Source organism: Bubalus bubalis, chromosome 5 (assembly GCF_019923935.1).
Source record: "Bubalus bubalis isolate 160015118507 breed Murrah chromosome 5, NDDB_SH_1, whole genome shotgun sequence".
Classification (NCBI taxonomy): Eukaryota; Metazoa; Chordata; class Mammalia; order Artiodactyla; family Bovidae; genus Bubalus; species Bubalus bubalis.
Window position 1 is genome coordinate 51,934,823 of NC_059161.1, and position 21,169 is coordinate 51,955,991.

General features: G+C 39.6%; 1 protein-coding gene across 1 annotated transcript in view; it reads left to right on the forward strand.

Annotated features, from left to right (window-relative positions):
* Positions 1-1,407: 1,407 nt before the first annotated feature.
* The window catches only part of ACBD3 (acyl-CoA binding domain containing 3), a 38,853-nt gene continuing 19,091 nt past the window's right edge, over positions 1,408-21,169 (forward strand). The window contains exon 1 of the mRNA XM_025286036.3: positions 1,408-1,823. Coding sequence (XP_025141821.2) covers positions 1,538-1,823 — 286 coding nt within the window. The 5' untranslated portion in view covers positions 1,408-1,537. The remainder of the gene's footprint in view (positions 1,824-21,169) is intronic.

Consider the following 21,169-nt stretch of genomic DNA (forward strand, 5'->3'; position numbering starts at 1 on the left):
CCTAGGTACAGTCTGGTCATCACATGGTTAGCTTCTCCTCCTGGTTTTTTAGTACCTATAACACAGCTCACAGGATATGGCTCAGAATATTATCTATAGCCCTTGAGAAAGAACTAAAGGTCCTCCAGTGTGCTTGATGACTACATTATTATTTAGTCTCCTTATACTGTTTTCCTTTGTCTCAGCATTTCTCATTTTTCAGGTTAAACTTAGTCTTTGACTAAAGTTTTCCACAGACAATAGGCAGGCATATGGCCCTGCTCCGCTGCAGCTGTACTGCAGTAAGTCTCGACGTGAAGTCACATGTTTTATGCATCTTGATTAATGAGACGCTGTCTTAACATAGATAAATCTTTCCCTGAAGAGTACTAGAGATCCAAGAAAAACTAAGCAATAAATTGCCATTGAAACAGCCAAACATCCTGAAATATTATAGCTCATATATGGGAGAAGCGTCATACATGTTTTCCCAAATTTGACAATAATCCTACAAAAGTAGTAAGTTGCGAAGCTAAAACCTACAAACAATAATAAAAAAAAACAAATTGTGATCACCATGTTAAAAAGACAACATTGATTTTTCTATTTTCTTTGAACATTAAAAAATAACTGTCATAGGAAAGTAATAAAAAGTATACAAAAACAGGGGGGGGAAATGATTGTAAATGGTGCCCCAAAAGTCTAGAGACACAAATAAATATACATAGTTGTCAAGAGCATTATTAATCTTAAAAAAAAAATTACGTTTCTGGATTTTTTGACACCCTGTAGAAGTGCGTCAGGCAGTTACTAAATATTTTATGGTTTATCTGTGTGACGTTTGTGAGTTTTGCTAGCCTTTCAAATGTCATTTGTGAATTCTTTCTCATTCTATATATTCACTTCCCTAACTCTCTGCTTCTAACTTTTTGCTTTTTAACTAAATAGGGACCCCAGAAATTGTATGAGCTTCAGTTCCCGCAAAACCAGGATGTGCTCTTGTACGAGTCTCAGAAACCGCGGGATGTCTCTGCAGCCTCAGTTTCTTTCACAGAAAAAAAAAAAAAAAAAGGCATTTGCTCGGCATCTCCTTAACCAACAGTTACTCCAACCACACAACTCTCTACAAGTGGGGAGGGTCTGACCCGCAGGGTAGGGCGCCCGCCAGGAGTCACCCTCTCCGCACAGACTGCACGCGGGTCCCATCCGACCCCGCCCCTGCCGGACACCGCGAGCTGCGGGAAAGAACGGCAGGGCCGGGGCCGCTGGGCGTAGCACCAACCCTCCGGGAGGAACGAGGCCCGGAAGGGAACCGGGTGAGGGTTGGGTGGGGCGTTCGAAAGCCGCCGGGGTGGTGGGCGGGGCGGGTGGTGAAGGGGCGCAGACCACCGACGACCCCCGGAGTGGGGGCGGGGCACCAGGCCGCAGCCCCTCTCCGGGAACTCTAGCGCCTACTCAGCGGCGGAAGTTCCGGTGTTGGTGAGCGGAGGTCATAGGTCAGCAGGAAGTCGATACGTGGCCGCCGCCTGTCCCCGCCGAGGAGGCGCAGTAGGCGGAGATGGCGGCAGTGCTAAACGCAGAGCGACTCGAGGTCTCCGTCGACGGCCTCACGCTAAGCCCGGACCCGGAGGAACGATCCGGCGCGGAGGGCGCCCCGCTGCTGCCACCGCCGCTGCCGCCGCCCTCGCCTCCAGGGTCCGGCAGGGGCCCGGGCACCGCAGGGGAGCAGCCGGAGCCTGGGGAGGCGGTGGCTGGGGGCGCGGCGGAGGAGGCGCGGCGGCTGGAGCAGCGGTGGGGCTTCGGCCTGGAGGAGCTATACGGCCTGGCGCTGCGCTTCTTCAAAGGTGAGCCTGACAGGCCCCACCCCCGCCGCCTCTGCCGGGCCTTAGGGAGACTGGACCCGAGTAGCCCTGACCTACCCGTGCGGGACCGCAGCGACTGGAGCTGGGCTCTGTCCTTGGGGGTACTCGAAGTTTGTCACTATCCGCTTGGTCACTGGGTCACACCCCTAGGGGCCTAGAACCTTGGTTTAGCTTTCCGGGTCCTGCCTCCCGGAGTTTACCAGGCATCTTACCTAGATTTAGCTTCTCGGTTTTCCAGGATCCTGGATGGAAGAATGAGTTCTCTTTCCCAGAGGTTCCCAATTGGGATTTTTTGTCGCATTCTTTTTCTTGTTTCTTGTGATTGGCACGTCAGAACCACCGGTTTTTGCCCTCCTATTGTGGAAGAAATTTTTTCATGGGTTCCATTCTTACGCTTTCCATTCATTCTGGGGATCCATAAACTCGAATAGGGCTTAATCACCTGGTAATATTGATATGGCAGAGAGAAAGAGGTATTAAGCTAATCCTTTCTAGCTTGTCAAACTCTAAATTAAAGAAGGGATAGCTGCTGTGTTCTAGCGACTTCTAGATGGTTAAAATTTTTCCAGTGTCCAAGAGTGGATTCTCAGATAAAGGCCTAAAAGTAGCCTCTCTATTTCTCACAGAATTAGTTGTAGTAAATCTTGTCTTAGACCAAAATTGTGGTCTTAGATTTGTTTTGTTTTTTTAATTGGGTGATTCACTTAGTCAAATGGTGAGTCACATGACCTTGTCAGTAGGAAAGACTGATGAGATATTTAGATCTCGTGGGGCAGACAAACAGGGAGAAACATCGGCAAATGAAACTTTAAAAGTGGTTGCTAGGTTCTATATACATTCCAAAACAGCATATTTATGACCTTTCCCCAGAGGGAGTACCTTTTGGAGTACATATTTTACTAGCTGAAGTTGAGTCGTTGAAACTAGTGATACATTCAAAAGTTACTTGTTTTCTCTGAAAATAATTGTGCAAACTGATGATAGCCTTTCTTGTATAAATTTTAGTCATTCTCCATTCATTGCATTTAAAAAAATTTTTTTATTGGGGTAAAAGATTGTTTTACAATGTTGTATTAATTTCTCCTGCACAGCAAAGTGAATCAGCTGTTCATATGCATATATCCCCTGTTTTTAGGATTTTCTTCCCTCAGAGAAAGAAATGTGGGAAATGTCAGAGAAATGTCACCACAGAGCATTGAGTAGAGTTCCCTGTGCTCTACAGTAGGTTCTCATTAGTTATTTTATATATAGTAGTGTGTATATGTCAGTCCCATTCTCCTAATTCATCCCACCCCCTAGTTCCCCTCTGGTATCTATACTCGCTGCATTTTCTATTAAAAAGTTTACCCTTGAAATATTCATGGTCCTTGCAGTATGAGTTCAGCCCTCTGCTAGTTTGGGGAACTGGTAATGGCTAATGCATTTTGGCGGAGGAGGCAATGGCACCCCACTCCAGTACTCTTGTCTGGGAAATCGCATGGACGGAGGAGCCTGGTGGGCTGTGGTCCATGGGGTCGCACAGAGTCCGACACGACTGAAGTGACTTAGCAGCAGCAGCAATGAGTTTTGGAACATTTGACCCTTAGATTACTGGCTTGAATTTAGAGTTTTCCTGAGGTGATGATATACTACCGCTTATGTAAAAACCTGGTGGTTTTTGTAAAATTTATATGACTATATTTTACTTTAAATTTTTATTCTTGGAACTTATGTTTCCAGTGTATGATAAGATTAAAGTGTATCTTAGCAGAACAATGTGTAAGAATAGAGAAGAATGAACTTCTAGTCCTAACTTTTGCCATATGACTAACAAATAAATGAATAATTTTATCTTCTGAGTCTGTATGATTTGAAGATAGTAGTAGTGTCTTCTTTGAAAAATTAAAACACTGTTAATGTGCAATAAATTTAGCATTTGCTTGGGAGTCAAGAAGCTTTGGACTCTTTTTTTTTAATTTTTTTTTAAGTCGTTTAGTCATGTCAGACTCTTTGCGACCCCATGGACTATACAGTCCATGGAATTCTTCAGGCCAGAATACTAGAGTGGGTAACTTTTCCCTTCTCCAGAGGACTTTTTTTTTTTTTTAATACACTAGGCAGCTTGCGTGACCCCAATTCCCCAACCAAGAATTGAACCTAGGCCACAGCAGTGAAAGTACCAAGTCCTAACCATTGGACTGCCAGGGAAATCCCTCTCCATTCTATTAACCTACTCCTAGCCAATTAACTTTTTTCTTTGAGACTCAATTTGTTTCTGTCCATGGGATTTTCCAGGCAATAGTACTGGAGTGGATTGCCATTTCCTTCTCCAGGAATCTTCCCAACCCAGGGCTTGAACCCGGTCTCCCTCATTGTAGACGGACGCTTTACCGTCTGAGCCACCAGGGAAGTATATAGATATATATGACTGGATTAAATTAAATTTGACATCTCACATTCACGATTTAGTGCTCTAAACCTCCCATTATTTTAACATGTTTGTCAAATTTAAGACTCTTAGGGGAACCAGTAATTTGGGAACTTAGTTATAGGTCACCTTAGGGGAAAAGCTACATTGATAAGTGTGGTTCAGGAAGTTCCAAAGCTCTCAAAGTGGTATCCAAGTACTTAAAAAGAGAAATAACAGTATGGCAATTAAAAAGTACATTTTTGCATGGATCATTACATAGTTAGCAGTGAAGAAGCTATTAGTATATGAGGTTACTGATTGAGGTTGAGGGGAGGGAGGAAGGATCTAAAAGCAGTCAGAAGGGTTATGGAAAGTGGGGTGAGTGAAGTGTTGTTGCCTTTGAATTAATGTGTGAAAAACCCTTTTTCCTGCATAATACTTGACATTTTTATCAGTCTTGCAGGGACTTTAATAAATCACTATTTTGTGGTTTTGTATCTCACATGAATTAGAAATAACATTACATTTTATCTTTTGCTGTGGAATAAATATGAATCTTGAAAGCATGGGCATCTTTTTTGATTGAAAATGACTTGAATTAAGAATCAGGAACCCTCTTTCTTATTCTATCTCTATCACAGTGATCATAGGCCAGTGACTGAACCCATTATGTCAACTGCCTATCCTCTTAGTTTTTGATGGTAAAAGTGAAATAATAGATGAAAATATTGGCAAATGTAAGTTAGCATTTTATCACCTAAGCTGAGTTGTTGAATCCTTATTATGGGTAAAGTTTTATATTAGGCTACCACTGTAAATGAATAGTATATTCCCTTTTGCTGTTATGAAACTTATAGTCCAAGGAGTTAAAGCCTCAGTGGTACTGCAGCAAGGTGTGGAGGATCCAGAGAGCAGAGGCCCTTCCAGGGAAGGGAAAGTTCTGTGTGTCTGGGAAATGGCAAGTAGGGATTAGGTAGTTTGATGGAGAGAACTGGGAAGCTAAATTGGTATCATATCCATGTAAGGACTTGAATGGCATTGTAAATAGCAAGATTAAGCTGATTTTCTTATCTGTTTGGGTTAAAGACTAAATTGGTTGCCTTTACTGGAGCCTTTATACTTCTTGAATATAGTTACCTGGGAAGTTGTGTTTTGGTTTTTAGAGTTCTTAGAAGTGAGGTTTTCCTTCTCTAATAACTTTATTACCTCACTCCATTAGCCGGTAGGTGGTTGGATTCATTTAAAATTCTAAACTAATAATTGCCACCAGTTATTGAGCAGATGTTTGCTAAATATCAGGTACTATTTTGAGAGCTCTTATGATTTATGCTCAAATTGTACCATCTTTAGCAAGTGGTAGGTCTCTTCAAATTGGCTCCTAAGTTCCTTTGACATGACTAGTAGTCTTCCATAGCTTCTTTGCCCTCTGGTATAATGAAATAGTCCAGATTCATCATATGCATTTCCTGCCTCCATTGGAATCAGCCATTTCTCCAAAGAGACTTGGTTCCTTTAGTGGAAAGTGGCATTTGAAGAGCCATAATCAGGATGCTGGCAGTGGGCACTCATTGCTACTAGATTGGTCATTATTTCAGTAGACAGATCTAGGGGTGTATGTGGTGGGTAATGTGTGTGTGGAGTGATAAGTTTTTGAGAGTATGATATGTAAAAGGAAGCTGTAGTCAAATTTGGAGGGAACTAAAGTTGTAGACTCAGTTTTTCTATGGAAATGTTAATGCATTTCCACTAACATTGGTATCTATTACATGGTGTTATATTGCTGATAACAGAGAAGCAATTATATGGACATACTGAATGGTTCCATTTTCTTCTGTCTTTAAACATATGCACTTCCAAGAACTTTTATAAATGGCTCCATTAATGTTTTAAAATACTGTAAAGCTGTAATTTATTCTTTGGTGACACATATAATTAGTGTGTGCTTCCTGTACTTAAGTGGACTAGCCTCAGATAATTTCAGGTTTAATTGTTACTACTGAATGTCTGTTAAATTTTGAGTTTATTTTCCTCTTCTTTATTGTCTTTAGGTATAAGTGTATAGCATAGAAGGATGTAGAGACCTGAGACAAAGAAAGAAAATTATAACCACCAGAAATATAATGCCTTTTAAACATCTCATCTTATTTGCTATTTCATGTTAGATTTGAACTGAACTAAAATTTTCCTTTGAATACGGGGTATTCAAGGATATATATATATGTGTGTGTTTATATTTATGGATGTTTTATTGTGATTTTAATATTTACCTGAGGCCTCCCCTTTGTTTACTACCCCTGCAGAAAAGTATACAAATCATAAGTGATGCTTGATGAATTTTTGCAAATGAGTACACTTTGGTAACCAACCCCCAGAAGGAGATAATGTTTACTTTTGTCAGTTAGCTAAAATGAGAGCTTCTTTGCTTTAGTATTTACGAAGTTGAGTTCTGGAGTGAATACTACCTGGGGTACTACTTCCTCGTTCTGTCACTCAGTTATTTAAATTCTGCCTTCCTTTACTCAGATTATTTATAAACTCTTAGCAGAGTACCTAGCAGTTGGTATCCTGTGACTGCCTATGTTGAAGAGGAGAGATTACCAAGAATTTATTATGGAGTGTGATCAACTTTCATTAAGCACTTCATGCAGACTAGGCGGTTTACAGGGTTGCATATTCATTAACTCAGAAATACTGCATTTATTATACTTTCTTATAAGTAGTACAAGAATATATCAAATATATAAAAAACACATCACTTTTTTCTTAATTGAACATGGGGAAAATGTGGTTTTAATTTTAATATTTCTAAAAGATGGATTTTATTCGATGTGTGTTCTCTGCCACGCAACAGTGATAGGGCCACAAAAGAAAACAGATTTGACCTTCGGCTGCTTTGCTGAAGTACAGTATCTGGAATGAGAGAAGAGAGAGATGGTCCTGCTCTCATCCACACAGTTCAGACAATCGCTGGATCCTGCTTTCAGTTTGAGGGATCGTTCACAGAGTTAAAGACAAAATGGAGCTAATTCAGAAGAAAGCAACTTGTATATTGTGGGAATTTGAATCCCTGCCATCATTATAATAGCTGCTGCTTAGTGAGTGTCTGCTCTATGCAGGCACTGTGTCAAGACTTTGGAACACATTATTTCCACCCCTCACAAGAAAGAGAAGTTATTTTCTCCATTTTTTGATAGCAAAACTGAGGCTCAGAAAGGTTATCTGTATTTTGTACTTAGTAAATAACAGAACTGAGATTTAAACACAAGTCTTTAGGAGTTAAGTATGAGTGAATAAGCTGAAAATATTTTGCCTAAAGAACAGAGAACTCAGGGCAAGTATGATGTGCGGTATTTTGTGGCATTTGTTTGTTTTTAAGGTCTGACCTGTTAGATGTGTTTTATTTAATGTAGAGGACTAGAAATAGACGCTGTGGATAAAATTGAGAAGAATCTAATCAGAATAAAGAGCTAAAAATTACAGCTATCCATCCAAACATGGAATAGACTGAGACAATGAATTCCCATCACCAGGAAGTGTTCAAGCATATGTTAACAATTACTAGGTGGCTATGCTTTTGATTTCTTTATCATAATCTTTTATGTATCTACCTCAGATTTTTTTCTTTGCTCTTACTGTGAGGGATATATAAAATATTTTATAGTTATACTGTCTAAGCTGATAACATTCATAGAATACAGAAACTCTGTACTTTCATTTCTCCCTTCCTCACATAAGTTGTATAATGTGTCCAGTAACAAATTATTGTAGACCAAGTGGTTATGTAGAGAGGATTTGAACTTTGATTGTGCAGTTCAGCCATCTATCTTTAATATCCTTTCCAACCCATAGATTTTATTAGCTTTCATTTCATAAGATAAAGACTAGAAGGAACATTGAAATAATTTGTTATATTTCTCTATCTTTCCCTCCAGAGAGAAAATAAAAATATTTCTCAGTAAACTTACTCTAGCAATCGATGTGTGAGACTAATAACCTTTTGTATAATTAATTTCAGGTGGAAGGGTAATCATTCAGTGCTTTGGGCTTAGTCGCTGTGATTATAACACTATTACCAAAATTATTTATGCTGTCTTATTAAAACTGTAAAGTTAAATACTTAAAATTTAATGGGAATATAATCTAGAAGCCTTTTCATACTGTCATGGGGTTCTTTTGATGAGGGTGAAAAAGCTGGCTTGAAACTCAACATTCAAAAAACTGAGATCATGGCATCTGATCCCATCGCTTCATGACAAATAGAAGGGGGGAAGGTGAAAGCACATTTTTATTTTATTTTCTTGGGCTCTGAAACCACTGTGGACGGTGACTGCAGCCATGAAATTAGAAGACGTTTGCTCCTTGTAAGAAAAACTATGAGAAACCTAGACAGCGTATTAAAAAGCCAAGACATCACTTTGCTGACAAAGGTCCATATAGTTAAAGCTATGATTTCTCCAGTAGTCATGTGGGTGTGAGAGTAGGACTGTAAAAGAAGGCTGAGCGCTGAAGAATTGATACTTTTTAATTGTGCTGTAGAAGACTCTTGAGAGTCCCTTGGATTGCTGTCAAACCAGTCAATCCTAAAGGAAATCAACCCTGAATATTCATTGGAAGAACTGAAGCTCCAATACTTTGGCCACCTGATGTGAAGAGCAGACCATTGGAAAAGACCCTGATGTTGGAAAAGATTTTGGGCAGGAGGAGAGGAGGGTGGCAGAGGATGAGATGGTTAGATAGCATCACTGACGCAATTAAAATGAATGGGAGCAAATTCCAGTAGATAGTGGAGGACAGAGGAGCCTGGCATGCTGCAGTCCATGGGGTCACAAAGAGTCAGAAACAACTTAGCAGCTGAACAACAACAGATCTAGAAGCCGTTTCTATCTTTATTAACTTAGGAAAATGTGTTAGCTCAAATTTAGTGGCTTGAAACAACACATACTATTTTATAGTCCTGGAGGGTTAGTAGTTCAGAATGGGTCTCACTGGCTTAGGATCAAAGTGTCAACTGGGCTGTGTTCCTTCTGGAGACTGTAGGGGAGAATCTGTTGCCTTGCTTTTTCCACCTTCAGGAGACCAGCTGCATGCTTTCACATGTGACCCCCTTCTTCCATCTTCAGAGCTAGCAGCGTAACACCTTCATACCTCCATCTGTCTGTTCTTTCTCTTCTTCCATTTATAAGGACTCCTGTGATTACTTTGTGCCCATATGGGTAGTCTGGGGTAAGGTCAGCTACAACCTTAATTCACCTTTTCATGTAACCTAATATATTCACAGGAATATACTATAGATTGTGGGGATTGGGATGTGGATGTCTTTTGAGGGGAGTATTATGCCTACCACACGTTGTAATCTCTTATGAACTGATTACTGAAATGGAGCAAATGTGTTTATTCATTTTACCTTTTTATCAAAGTGGTAACCAAGGCAATTAGGCCAAGTTGTAATGTAAAATTTATAATGAAAAATAGCCATCCCCCTGTTTCTTTTCCCATCGCCAAGACCCTCTCCCCCAAGGCAGCTGCTTTCCATTATTTTAACTGTTTCTCCTGGTATTTGTCTTCACTTTCCTGCTGCTGCTTTATTTATTTATTTTTTTTAAAGCAACTTATATATATGTGCCTCTCTCTTCCTCCTTCCCAAACTCCCAATTTTATGATACCACATTTGTGATTAAATCACTCAGTTATTTCTATTTGTGTTATTTATAGCCGAGACACATCACACACTTTGATTATATTTTGGTTCTTATGCAAACTCTTTGTCTTTTGTGTGGTTAGAAGTAATTATCATTTGTTTTCTTTGTTCTCAGGTAAACTCTTTTTTAAAACAACATCTCTCCTAGATGTCTTAAATTTTTGATCCAGTCTTGGCTTTCTCCTTTGTTGAGTCTCTACTTACTGTCATCCTGAAAATTTCTTTCACCTCTCTGTGATGTTGAAATTTCTTCTGGAATTCCTTTTCTTGTAGACTTTTTTTTTCCTATTGGAAAATTTTTTTTTACACTCCCCCTCGCCCCCAACCATGTTGGGAGCTTTCTCAAATGTTGGGTGATCCTTGGGCATTCATTCTTTAAAGGGTAAGGCATTGGAGAGCCAACTATAACCTTGAGTACAGTTTTATTGTAGGTGATGAGACAGAAGTTTCATTGAAGATCTGTAAATATCATTACCTTTCAAACCAGTACGTGCCGGTGTTTTAGGCCAATTTTTTTAATGAAAATATTCCTTTCCCCTGCCTGGCGTGTATAAATCTAGCTGCCAGTATTTTGGCACTAGACAGGAGAAGGGAGCATGGGTGGAAGTCGTTTACCATTTACTGGGGTAACATTCATTTCATTTCTCTTTTCAGTCCTGCAGCTTAGTCTTAGGCTAATGTCCTCCCACCTGAGTATATGTGATTTGTGTTCTCGAATATACCCATGTGTAAATATATACTGCCTCTGCTAAAGTAGGGGCAAGGCAGCCATCTGTCTGCTTGGGGTTGGGTAGGTAAGAGTACGTGCTCTTTAGATAGTTTTTAAGCCAAAATCCCTATTTTTATCTAGACTCCAACTTTTAATGAACCTGGTATCTTCAATTCCTGAGCCTTTTCAGTGTTCTCTAAATCAGCTTCCTTATTCCTTTTAGTGGGGTATCGTTGAGGATCAGATGTAATTGTGTATATTCAGTTCACCAGGTTTAACGGAAGTTTGTGCTCAGTTGCTAAGTTGTGTCCAACTCTTTGCAACCCCATGGACTGTCACCCACCAGGCTTAGACTTTGTCTATGGGATTTCCTAGGCAAGAATACTGGCGTGGAAGTTTAACTATATGTTTTCTATCCTTTATTTGAATTTTTTTAATTCGGTATCTAAAATATTGAAGTTAGTTTGGCTTTTGCATTTCTTCCCTTAGTCCAGGGTCAGCAAACATTTTCAGTAAGTCAGTCCAGTTCTGTTTAGTCGCTCAGTCGTGTCCGACTCTTGGCAACCCCATGAACCACAGCACGCCAGGCCTCCCTGTCCCACCACCAACTCCTGGAGTCCACCCAAACCCATGTCCATCGAGTCAGTGATGCCATCCAACCATCTCATTCTCTGTCATCCCCTTCTCCTCCTGCCCTTAATCTTTCCCAGCATCAGGGTCTTTTCCAGTGAGTCAGCTAGCTCTTCGCATCAGGTGGCCAAAGTATTGGAGTTCCACCTTCAGCATCAGTCCTTCCAGTGAACAGGACTGATCTCCTTTAGAATGGACTGGTTGGATCTCCTTGCAGTCCAAGGGACTCTCAAGAGTCTTCTCCAACACCACACCTCAAAAGCATCAATTCTTCGGCACTCAGCTTTCTTTATAGTCCAACTCACATCCATACGTGACCACTGGAAAAACCATAGCCTTGACTAGACAGACCTTTGTTGACAAAGTGATGTCTCTGCTTTTGAATATGCTATCTGGGTTGGTCATAACTTTCCTTCCAAGGAGTGAACATCTTTTAATTTCATTGCTGCAATCACCATCTGCAGTTATTTTGGAGCCCAGAAAAATGAAGTTAGCCACTGTTTCCCCATCTATCTGCCATGAAGTGATGGGACCAGATGCCATGATCTTAGTTTTCTGAAAGTTGAGCTTTAAGCCAACTTTTTCACTCTCCTCTTTCACTTTCATCAAGAGGCTCTTTAGTTCTTCACTTTCTGCCATAAGGGTGGTGTCATCTGCATATCTGAGGTTATTGATATTTTTCCTGGCAATTTTGATTCCAGCTTGTGCTTCCTCCAGCCCAGCGTTTCTCATGATATACTCTGCATAGAAGTTAAATAAGCAGGGTGACAATATACAGCCTTGACGTACTCCTTTTCCTATTTGGAACCAGTCTGTTGTTCCATGTCCAGTTCTAACTGTTACTTCCTGACCTGCATACAGGTTTCTCAAGAGGCATGTCAGGTGGTCTGGTATTCCCATATCTTTCATAATTTTCCACAGTTTATTGTGATTCACACAGTCAAAGGCTTTGATATAGTCAATAAGGCAGAAATAGATGTTTTTCTGGAACTCTCTTGCTTTTTCCATGATCCAGCGGATGTTGGCAATTTGGTCTCTGGTTCCTCTGCCTTTTCTAAAACCAGCTTGAACATCTGGAAGTTCACAGTTCATGTATTGCTGAAGCCTGGCTTGGAGAATTTTGAGCATTACTTGACTAGCATGTGAGATGAGTGCAATTGTGCGGTAGTTTGAACATTCTTTGGCATTGCCTTTCTTTGGGATTGGAATGAAAACTGACCTTTTCCAGTCCTGTGGCCACTGCTGAGTTTTCCAAATTTGCTGGCATACTGAGTGCAGCACTTTCACAGCATCATCTTTCAGGATTTGGAATAGCTCAACTGGAATTCCATCACCTCCACTAGCTTTGTTCGTAGTGATGCTTTCTAAGGTCCACTTGACTTCACATTCCAGAATGTCTGGCTCTAGGTCAGTGATCACACCATCGTGATTATCTGGGTCGTGAAGATCTTTTTTGTACAGTTCTTCTGTGTATTCTTGCCACCTCTTCTTAATATCTTCTGCTTCTGTTAGGTCCCTACCATTTCTGTCCTTTATCGAGCCCATTAGCCTTTGACTGTGTGGATCACAATAAACTGTGGAAAATTCTGAAAGAGATGGGAATACCAGACCACCTGATCTGCCTCTTGAGGAATTTGTATGCAGGTCAGACTTTTTCTGGGCTCCAAAACCACTGCAGATGGTGACTGCAGCCATGAAATTAAAAGACATTTGCTCCTTGGAAGGAAGATTATGACCAACCTAGATAGCATATTCAAAAGCAGAGACATTACTTTGCCAACAAAGGTTCGTCTAGTCAAGGCTATGGTTTTTCCTGTGGTCATGTATGGATGTAAGAGTTGGACTGTGAAGAAGGCTGAGCGCCGAAGAATTGATGCTTTTGAACTGTTGTGTTGGAGAAGACTCTTTTGAGAGTCCCTTGGACTGCAAGGAGATGCAACCAGTCCATTCTGAAGGAGATCAGCCCTGGGATTTCTTTGGAAGGAATGATGCTAAAGCTGAAACTCCAGTACTTTGGCCACCTCATGCGAAGAGTTGACTCATTGGAAAAGACTCTGATGCTGGGAGGGATTGGGGGCAAGAGGAGAAGGGGACGACAGAGGATGAGATGGCTGGATGGCATCACTGACTTGATGGACGTGAGTATGAGTGAAGTCCGGGAGTTGGTGATGGACAGGGAGGCCTGGCGTGCTGCGATTCATGGAGTCGCAAAGAGTCGGGCATGACTGAGCGTCTGATCTGATCGATCTGATCTTGCATGAAATGTTCCATTGGTATCTCTAATTTTCTTGAAGCCATCTCTGGTCTTTCCCATTCTATTGTTTTCCTCTATTTCTTTGCTTTGATCGCTGAGGAAGGCTTTCTTATCTCTCCTTGCTGTTCTTTGGAACTCTGCATTCAAATGGGTATATCTTTCCTTTTCTCCTTTGTTTTTCCCTTCCCTTCTTTTCACAGCTATTTGTAAGGCCTCCTCAGACAGGCATTTTGCTTTTTTGCATCTCTTTTTCTTGGGGATGGTCTTGATTCCTGTCTCTTGTACAATGTCACAAACATCCATCCATAGTTTATCAGGCACTCTTGTCTATCAGATCTAGTCCCTTAAATCTGTTTCTTGCTTCCACTGTATAGTCATAACGGATTTTCAGTAAAGGGTCAGATATAAATATTTTAGACCTTAAGGACCATATGTGTTCTGTCTTCATATTCCTTGATTTTTGTTTGTCTGTTTCTGCTTGTTTTTAAAAAATTAAAAAAAAAAATTCTTAGCTCACAGGTCTTAAAAAAACAGTTGTGGGGGGGTGGGGAGAACGATGGCTGAGTATGACTAACTACTAGTTAAAGCGGATGTTACCCAAACCAGTGGGAAAAAGTTAAAGATAAATGAATTTAAACAACTGTGGGCAGAGTTGGTCTAGTTTGCCAATCCCTGCTTTAGTCTGTATCCTTTAGGTAAAATAGATTTTTAACCTGACTTTTGGTCTTCAGTTTTATTGAAAATAAACTTTTTTTAATATAATTATCACTGGACAGATGCTAACACGTGATCCCTTTTAGTCCATTTGATTGAAAATGGCCAGCTTTGTACTCAACCTCTCCAGGTAGTAGAAGTAGTCATTTTCTGCTTTTCATTGGTGTGTTTTCACATGCTTGCATCTGAACAATAGCTCTGCAGCTTCTTTCCAGCATAATTTATATTTGTCTTTTTGGTTGCCATAGAAGGTGGTTTTCCAAATTGATTGGATTGACTCTGTAAATGCAGGGACCAAGAGTAATGGCTCTCTTCCTTAATGGCAGGACTGAAAGAGCTTTCCTTTAGGACTGTGGCCCTGACTAAAGATTTTTGAGTTACAGCAAGAGTTTTTCTGTCTATGCAGTTACGGTAGTAACTTCTTTTCTGCTATGTTTAATGCCTTTGCAACCAAAAATAATTTAGGAAAGAGAATTCCCTGGCGGTCCAATGGTTAGGATGTGGCGTTTTCACTGGTCAGGGAACTAAGATCTCACAAGCCTCAGGGCACAGACAAATTTAAAATAAAAGTAATAATAAAATATAGTTTAAAAGTAATTCAAGAAAAAATTATTTTCGTCTAATGTAGAAAAACTAAATAAACCCTCCTAGTGTGCGAACTCGAGCCATCTGAAGAGTGAAAGAGAAGTAATTTTTTTGTAACACTATTATAGTCTGCCTAATGATACTGATCTGGGGGGGTTCACTTTCTGTACTCTGAGGTTTAGAATGTCAACATGATGTGGGTTGTCCTATACTAAAGGTGGTTGGGATTCTTGGTTTGTCCTCCTGGGTTTTGTATAGTTCTCAGGAGAAAATAAATGCTCTGTTACTCTCATCCTAAAGGCTGAAAGATTAAGTTCCCTTCACTTTTTAAAAATGTTTGCTGTAAAAGGAAGAAAGCATATGTGTATTTGATATAAAAGTACATATGCATATTGGAAATCAGAAAATAAAAGTGAGAGAAGAAAAAAAAATCTGTAATCCGATCTTTTAGGAATAAGTGTTAACTTTTGGTATGTTTCCCCCATGGCTGGGCTTCCCTGGTGGCTTAGCATTAAAAAAAAAAAGAATCTGCCTGCAATGCAGGAGCAATAGGAAACACAGGTTTGAGCCCTGGGTGAGGAAGATCCCCTGGAGAAGGGCATGGCAACCCACTCCAGTACTTTTGCCTGGAGCATCCCATGGGCAGAGGAGCCTGGCAGGATACAGTCCATAGGGTCTCTAAGAGTTGGACACGACTGAAGCAACATAAATTTTGGAGACTAATACCTTATTGCTGGTATAGTTGCTTACAGTAGTCTCTTAGGATCCTTGGTATTTCTGTGGAGTCAGTTGTAACTTCTCCTTTTTCATTTCTAATATTATTGATTTGAGTTCTCTCCCTTTTTTTCTTGATGAGTCTAGCTAAAGGTTTATCAATTTTGTTTGTCATTTCAGAGAATCAAATAAGAGGGGGGAAAAAGAAAAATTAGCAAATGTATAAAGATTCTGTGGAAATGCCAGTAAAATTCATAAGAATGGATGTACTGTTTTATTCTCACAGAGATTGACCTTTACAGTCAGTTTCTTCTTTAGAGAGATTTCTTGGGCACGGTTTTGCTGTGGTGAGTGCCTATTAACAAATTGTGCTTAGCACTGGCGTTCATGGTGGTGAGCAAATTTGAATGCTTGACCAGAACTTACACTTAAAAACATATTCCTTTTTTGAAAAATCCTTTATGGATTGGCAGTATATTCTTAATCCTGTCTGGCATATAAAGGGCAGATATTAAAATGACATCTAAATGTCCTGAAACCCCCCCTTCCTCTGTTGATGAGTCATCTTTTAGGGTCATGGTTAGACTAACACCCTGCTGAAAAATGGGTACAGTTTCCTTGTTGACTCACCCTCTGCTAGTTTGCACTGCCGAATATTTGAAGTAAAGGAGCAGATTTATGGTAAGAAATGGACCCTGTCTCCATTAAAGTAACTTTATAGTAGTCATCTTTTTAAAAAATATGTACTTTTAATTTTGATTTTATTTTTGGCTGTGCTGAGTCTGCATTGCTTTTCTCTATTTACGGAGAGCGAGAGCTACTCTCTAGTTGCTGTGCTCTAGCTTCTCATTGCAGTGGCTTCTGTTGTTGCAGAGCAGGGGGCCTAGGGCACGTGGGCTTCAGTTGTTGTGGCTCCTGGCTCTAGAGCATGGGCTCTTAATAGCTGAGGCACACTCAGTTGCTTTGCAGCATTTGGGATCTTCCCAGATCAGGAATTGGACCCATGTCTCCTGCATTGGCGGGCAGATTCTTTACCACTAAGCCACCAGGAAAGCCCTAAAAATTTTTTTTCATACCCACTAGTCTTATCTGTTAGCTTCAGATCATCTCCCTGAAGCAAATGATTCGTGTGTGTATTTGAAAATTGCTATATCACATGACTGATCAGAAAAGTGGTCTTCCAGTGAATAAAGTTTCCATTTGATGTTATCTTTATTGATTTTTTTCTTTATCTTTATTGAAGGGGTCAAAGCAACCACTTTAATAGAATTTAGGGTGTTTTTTTTTAAGGAGAAACAAAATCTCAGGGATCCTGATGGAACAAAGCAGAGAGTCTACCCTTGAGGGTATGCTGTCTACCCTTACTGTTTCTCAGGTTCACTATATCTTCTTTTTTTATCTCGAATCACCAGCAGCATATTTTTCTTTTATAAGGCTCAAGATAACATGAACAGTTAAGTTGGCACCTGTTTGGTTTATCTTTCATCTCATAAGCTAAGATCAAGGTTGGAGCTGTTTTTCAAATCATCACTTTTGGGGAATGTGAGAAGAAAGTTGTCTGGGCTATGTTTCTCTGAGGTGTAATTAGCATAAGAAAACTTTTGGTGACTAATATGTACAAAATTAAGGTAGAAGCTAAAAGAAGCTTATGAGCATCTTGAAAATTGAAAAAGACTTTTTGGTAAAAAGTTGCCACTATTTCACATTTTTTAACACTATTATCTTAGAATACAGAGTTCTGGCAGGCTAATTTTGTTAAAAAGAAAGATGTATATGTGTAATCACCCATTTTTACGTAGTTGTAAACATAAAATTATTTTTTAGTATCTGTTTTTATGCTGCTAGTTTTCATTAATACATCATAAGTATTCTCTGAAATGATATATAGCCCTTATATTGTCATTTTAAATAGCTGTATAATCTATTCAGCAGATTACTGTAATTTAAGTATTGTGTTATTGTTGAATAATTAGATTTTAAATAACGCAGCAGTTAACAGGTGTAACACCGTTTTTAAGATAATTTTTCAAGGCAGTAGTTAGAAAAGAATTCATTAGACTTGTTGGTTTTTACATGAGAGATAATGTAAAGATGTATTTTGGTTTTCTAAACTCATCTATTTTGCTCAATTTTTATTATATATTACGTTGAAATTAAACGTAATTACTGGTCCACCCTAAACAGTTGGACAAGTCACGTTATTACCTTTTTTGACATTTTTTTCCTAAACACTAAAATAATTGTTTCTTTAGCTCAGTATAATTTTTAATAATTTGTTTGCAGTGTATTTATACCTGAAATATACACCTAGACACAATTATATACTGGATTGCCAAGTTACACATTTTTAATTGAGCTCAGTGGTTTGTAAACTCCAGGAGGCTGATGAATCCTGGTGTCTCAGTCAGTTCAGTTCAGTTCAGTCGCTCAGTCGTGTCCAACTCTTTGCGACCCCATGAATCGCAGCAAGCCAGGCCACCCTGTCCATCACCAATGCCCGGAGTTCACTCAGATTCACGTCCATCAAGTCGGTGATTCCATCCATACATGTCATCCTCTGTCGTCCCCTTCTCCTCTTGCCCCCAATCCCTCCCAGCATCAGGGTCTTTTCCAATGAGTCAGCTCTTCACATGAGGTGGCCAAAGTATTGGAGTTTCAGCTTCAGCATCAGTCCTTCCAATGAACACCCAGGACTGATCTTTAGGATGGACTGGTTGGATCTCCTTGCAGTCCAAGGGACTCTCAAGAGTCTTCTCCAACACCACAGTTCAAAAGCATCAATTCTTCTGTGCTCAGCCTTCTTCACAGTCCAACTCTCACATCCATACATGACTACTGGAAAAACCCTAGCCTTGACTAGATGGACCTTTGTTGGCAAAGTAATGTCTCTGCTTTTGAATATGCTATCTAGGTTGGTCATAACTTTCCTTCCAAGGAGTAAGCATCTTCTAATTTCATGGCTGCAGTCACCATCTGCAGTGATTTTGGAGCCCCCCAAAATAAAGTCTGACACTGTTTCCTCATCTATTTCCCATCTATTTCTATTTCCTATGATTTGCATGCAAGGGCTCAATAAATATTTACTAAGTTGAATGAATGAATATACAAAAGGTCTTATAGTGTTCATAATTGAAACAGACTTCTAAGAGTTAGATTTTAAAATGGGAACTGCCTTTTAGTTGGTATATATAGACCTATGCATAATCCTGTTCTAAAAGCTTTAGAGGAAGTTCCTACTTCTGGTACTAATTGTTTAGTGATACTGTTTGCTCAGTAACAAAGACAGATGGCAGGTCCACAGGTTTCTGAGTTGTTACAATTTTTATTAAATATAGATAAGGTCAGTGCCACAGTTTTGTCTTTTTTTAAGTATTGATGAGTTCTTATTGAAAAAAATTCAGATTGAAGTATATGTATGTATAATTATATAGAAGTACAACCAGTCCATTCTAAAGGAGATCAGTCCTGGGTGTTCTTTGGAAGGAATGATGCTAAAGCTGAAACTCTAGTACTTTGGCCACTTCATGCGAAGAGTTGACTCATTGGAAAAGACCCTGATGCTGGGAGGCGGGGGAAGGAGAAGAAGGGGACGACAGAGGATGAGATGGCTGGATGGCATCACCGACTCGATGGATGTGAGTCTGAGTGAAGTCCGGGAGTTGGTGATGGACAGGGAGGCCTGGCATGCTGCGATTCATGGGGTCACAAAGAGTCGGACACGACTGAGCGACTGAACTGAACTGAACATAGATATAATTCTTTTCAGTCCCCACTCTCTTTAACAGTTTGGTTTGTTCTTCCGAATAATTTCCTTTGAAAGATTAAAATATTTCTAGTTTTAAGGTCTCTGATCACTGCTCCTCATCTTAGCCCTCACCCACTTTCTCATTCTCATCTTTTTAGTGTGACTCCATCTAGATCTTTTTCTTTGCATTTACATGCATGTAAATGTACCCATAGAATATATATGTGAGTGTGCTACATGCTGTATTTCATCAATTCTAAGACTTACTATTATGTACTGTAAAGAAAGAAAAACCGCCAGTTACAACTATAAAATACAATAGATGTAAAAACTAATCTGATTTTAGAGATGTTCAAGTGTAGGTTGGGGGAGTACTTAGAATTGAAGATAATATATTTTGTGCTGTATGATTGTATATAATTTTCTGCAGCTTGCTTTTTTCATTTAACTGTATTTCCTTTGTGCTCAATCACTTAAGTTGTGTCTGACTCTGCGGCCCCACAGACTCTAGCCCACCAGGCTCCTCTATCCTGGATTTCTCTAGGCAAGAATACTGGAGTGGGTTGCCAGCCTTTCAAATTGTATGTAATCTTCTATGCATATATCTCTTACTAAAAATATGCTCGATATAAAAATTTTTGAACTTATTTTAAAAAACGATTGCTGAACATTTTTAATATTTGAAAAAGATGTTAAGTGGTGCACTAGTGTGTGTGTGCCTTACTGTTGCTTGACATTGGTTTCTCTTTAGTAATTTTTTTTAATTTGTTTACTCTTTGTAGTAATTTTAACATAAGTAAAGATATTTCTTTTACTTACTTCATTTATTCCATAGACTGACTGTGCCACATTATTTAGCTGTTTCCTTATTGATGAACTTTTAAGTTGTTTACAGTAATAAGAAAAGAGTGCTGCAATGAAAATATTTCTGTGTCCACCTCCTTCTGTGTATTTGGGAATGCTTATCAAGAGTAGATGATGAGAATTGGAATTACTGGACCATAGGGCATCTATATTTACAATTTTGGAATATATTGCCTGATTTCCCTTTAAGATAACTAACAATTTATACTTTCAACATTAGTGTATTGAGAATGGATACCTGTTTGTCCTGTTCTTACCAACTCTTGATGACCTAACTTTTTTGACCTATCTGATGGTAGACAGCATCCTGAGTATCTAATGGTTTCGGTTTCCATTTCCTTGACTAGTGAAATTGAACGTCTTGGGATGCTTGTATTTTTTTTTTCCCTCCTCTTAAGATTCTTTGAACAGGATATGAACTATTCTTTAAACCATATCTTCTCTTATCATGAGTAATTTTCTTTTGGTGACTGCTCTGTACATGGATAAAATTTGTAGGCAATAGACACTACTTTTAACCCCCTTTTTTGTTTTAAAATTTGGTAGTCTCTTATCATTAGAACCAACCAGTAACTAACACTTCCATTCATCAAAGAAGTAGGATTTCCTATTTTGTCAGCACCCAGTTTCGCACTGCTTTTAAGTGTTCCTAGTGGTAGTTAAGTCTCTGTGGGTCATACTGGCTTCACTGTAATTGCCCATTGGCAACCTGCCAGAGCAGAGGAAAGATCCAACAGTTATTACCATTAATACTGTCCTGTTACCTCTGAAGTAGAAAAGACTCTTTATTGATAAACAGACTAAGAGTTTAAATGGTCCTATAGCTAGGAAGTCCTATAGCTGCTGCTGCTAAGTCACTTCAGTCATGTCCGACTCTGTGCGACCCCATAGACGGCAGCCCACCAGGCTTCCCCCGTCCCCAGGATTCTCCAGGTAAGAACACTGGAGTGGGTTGCCATTTCCTTCTCCAATGCATGAAAGTGAAAAGTGAAAGGGAAGTCGCTCAGTCGTGTCAGACTCTTTGCG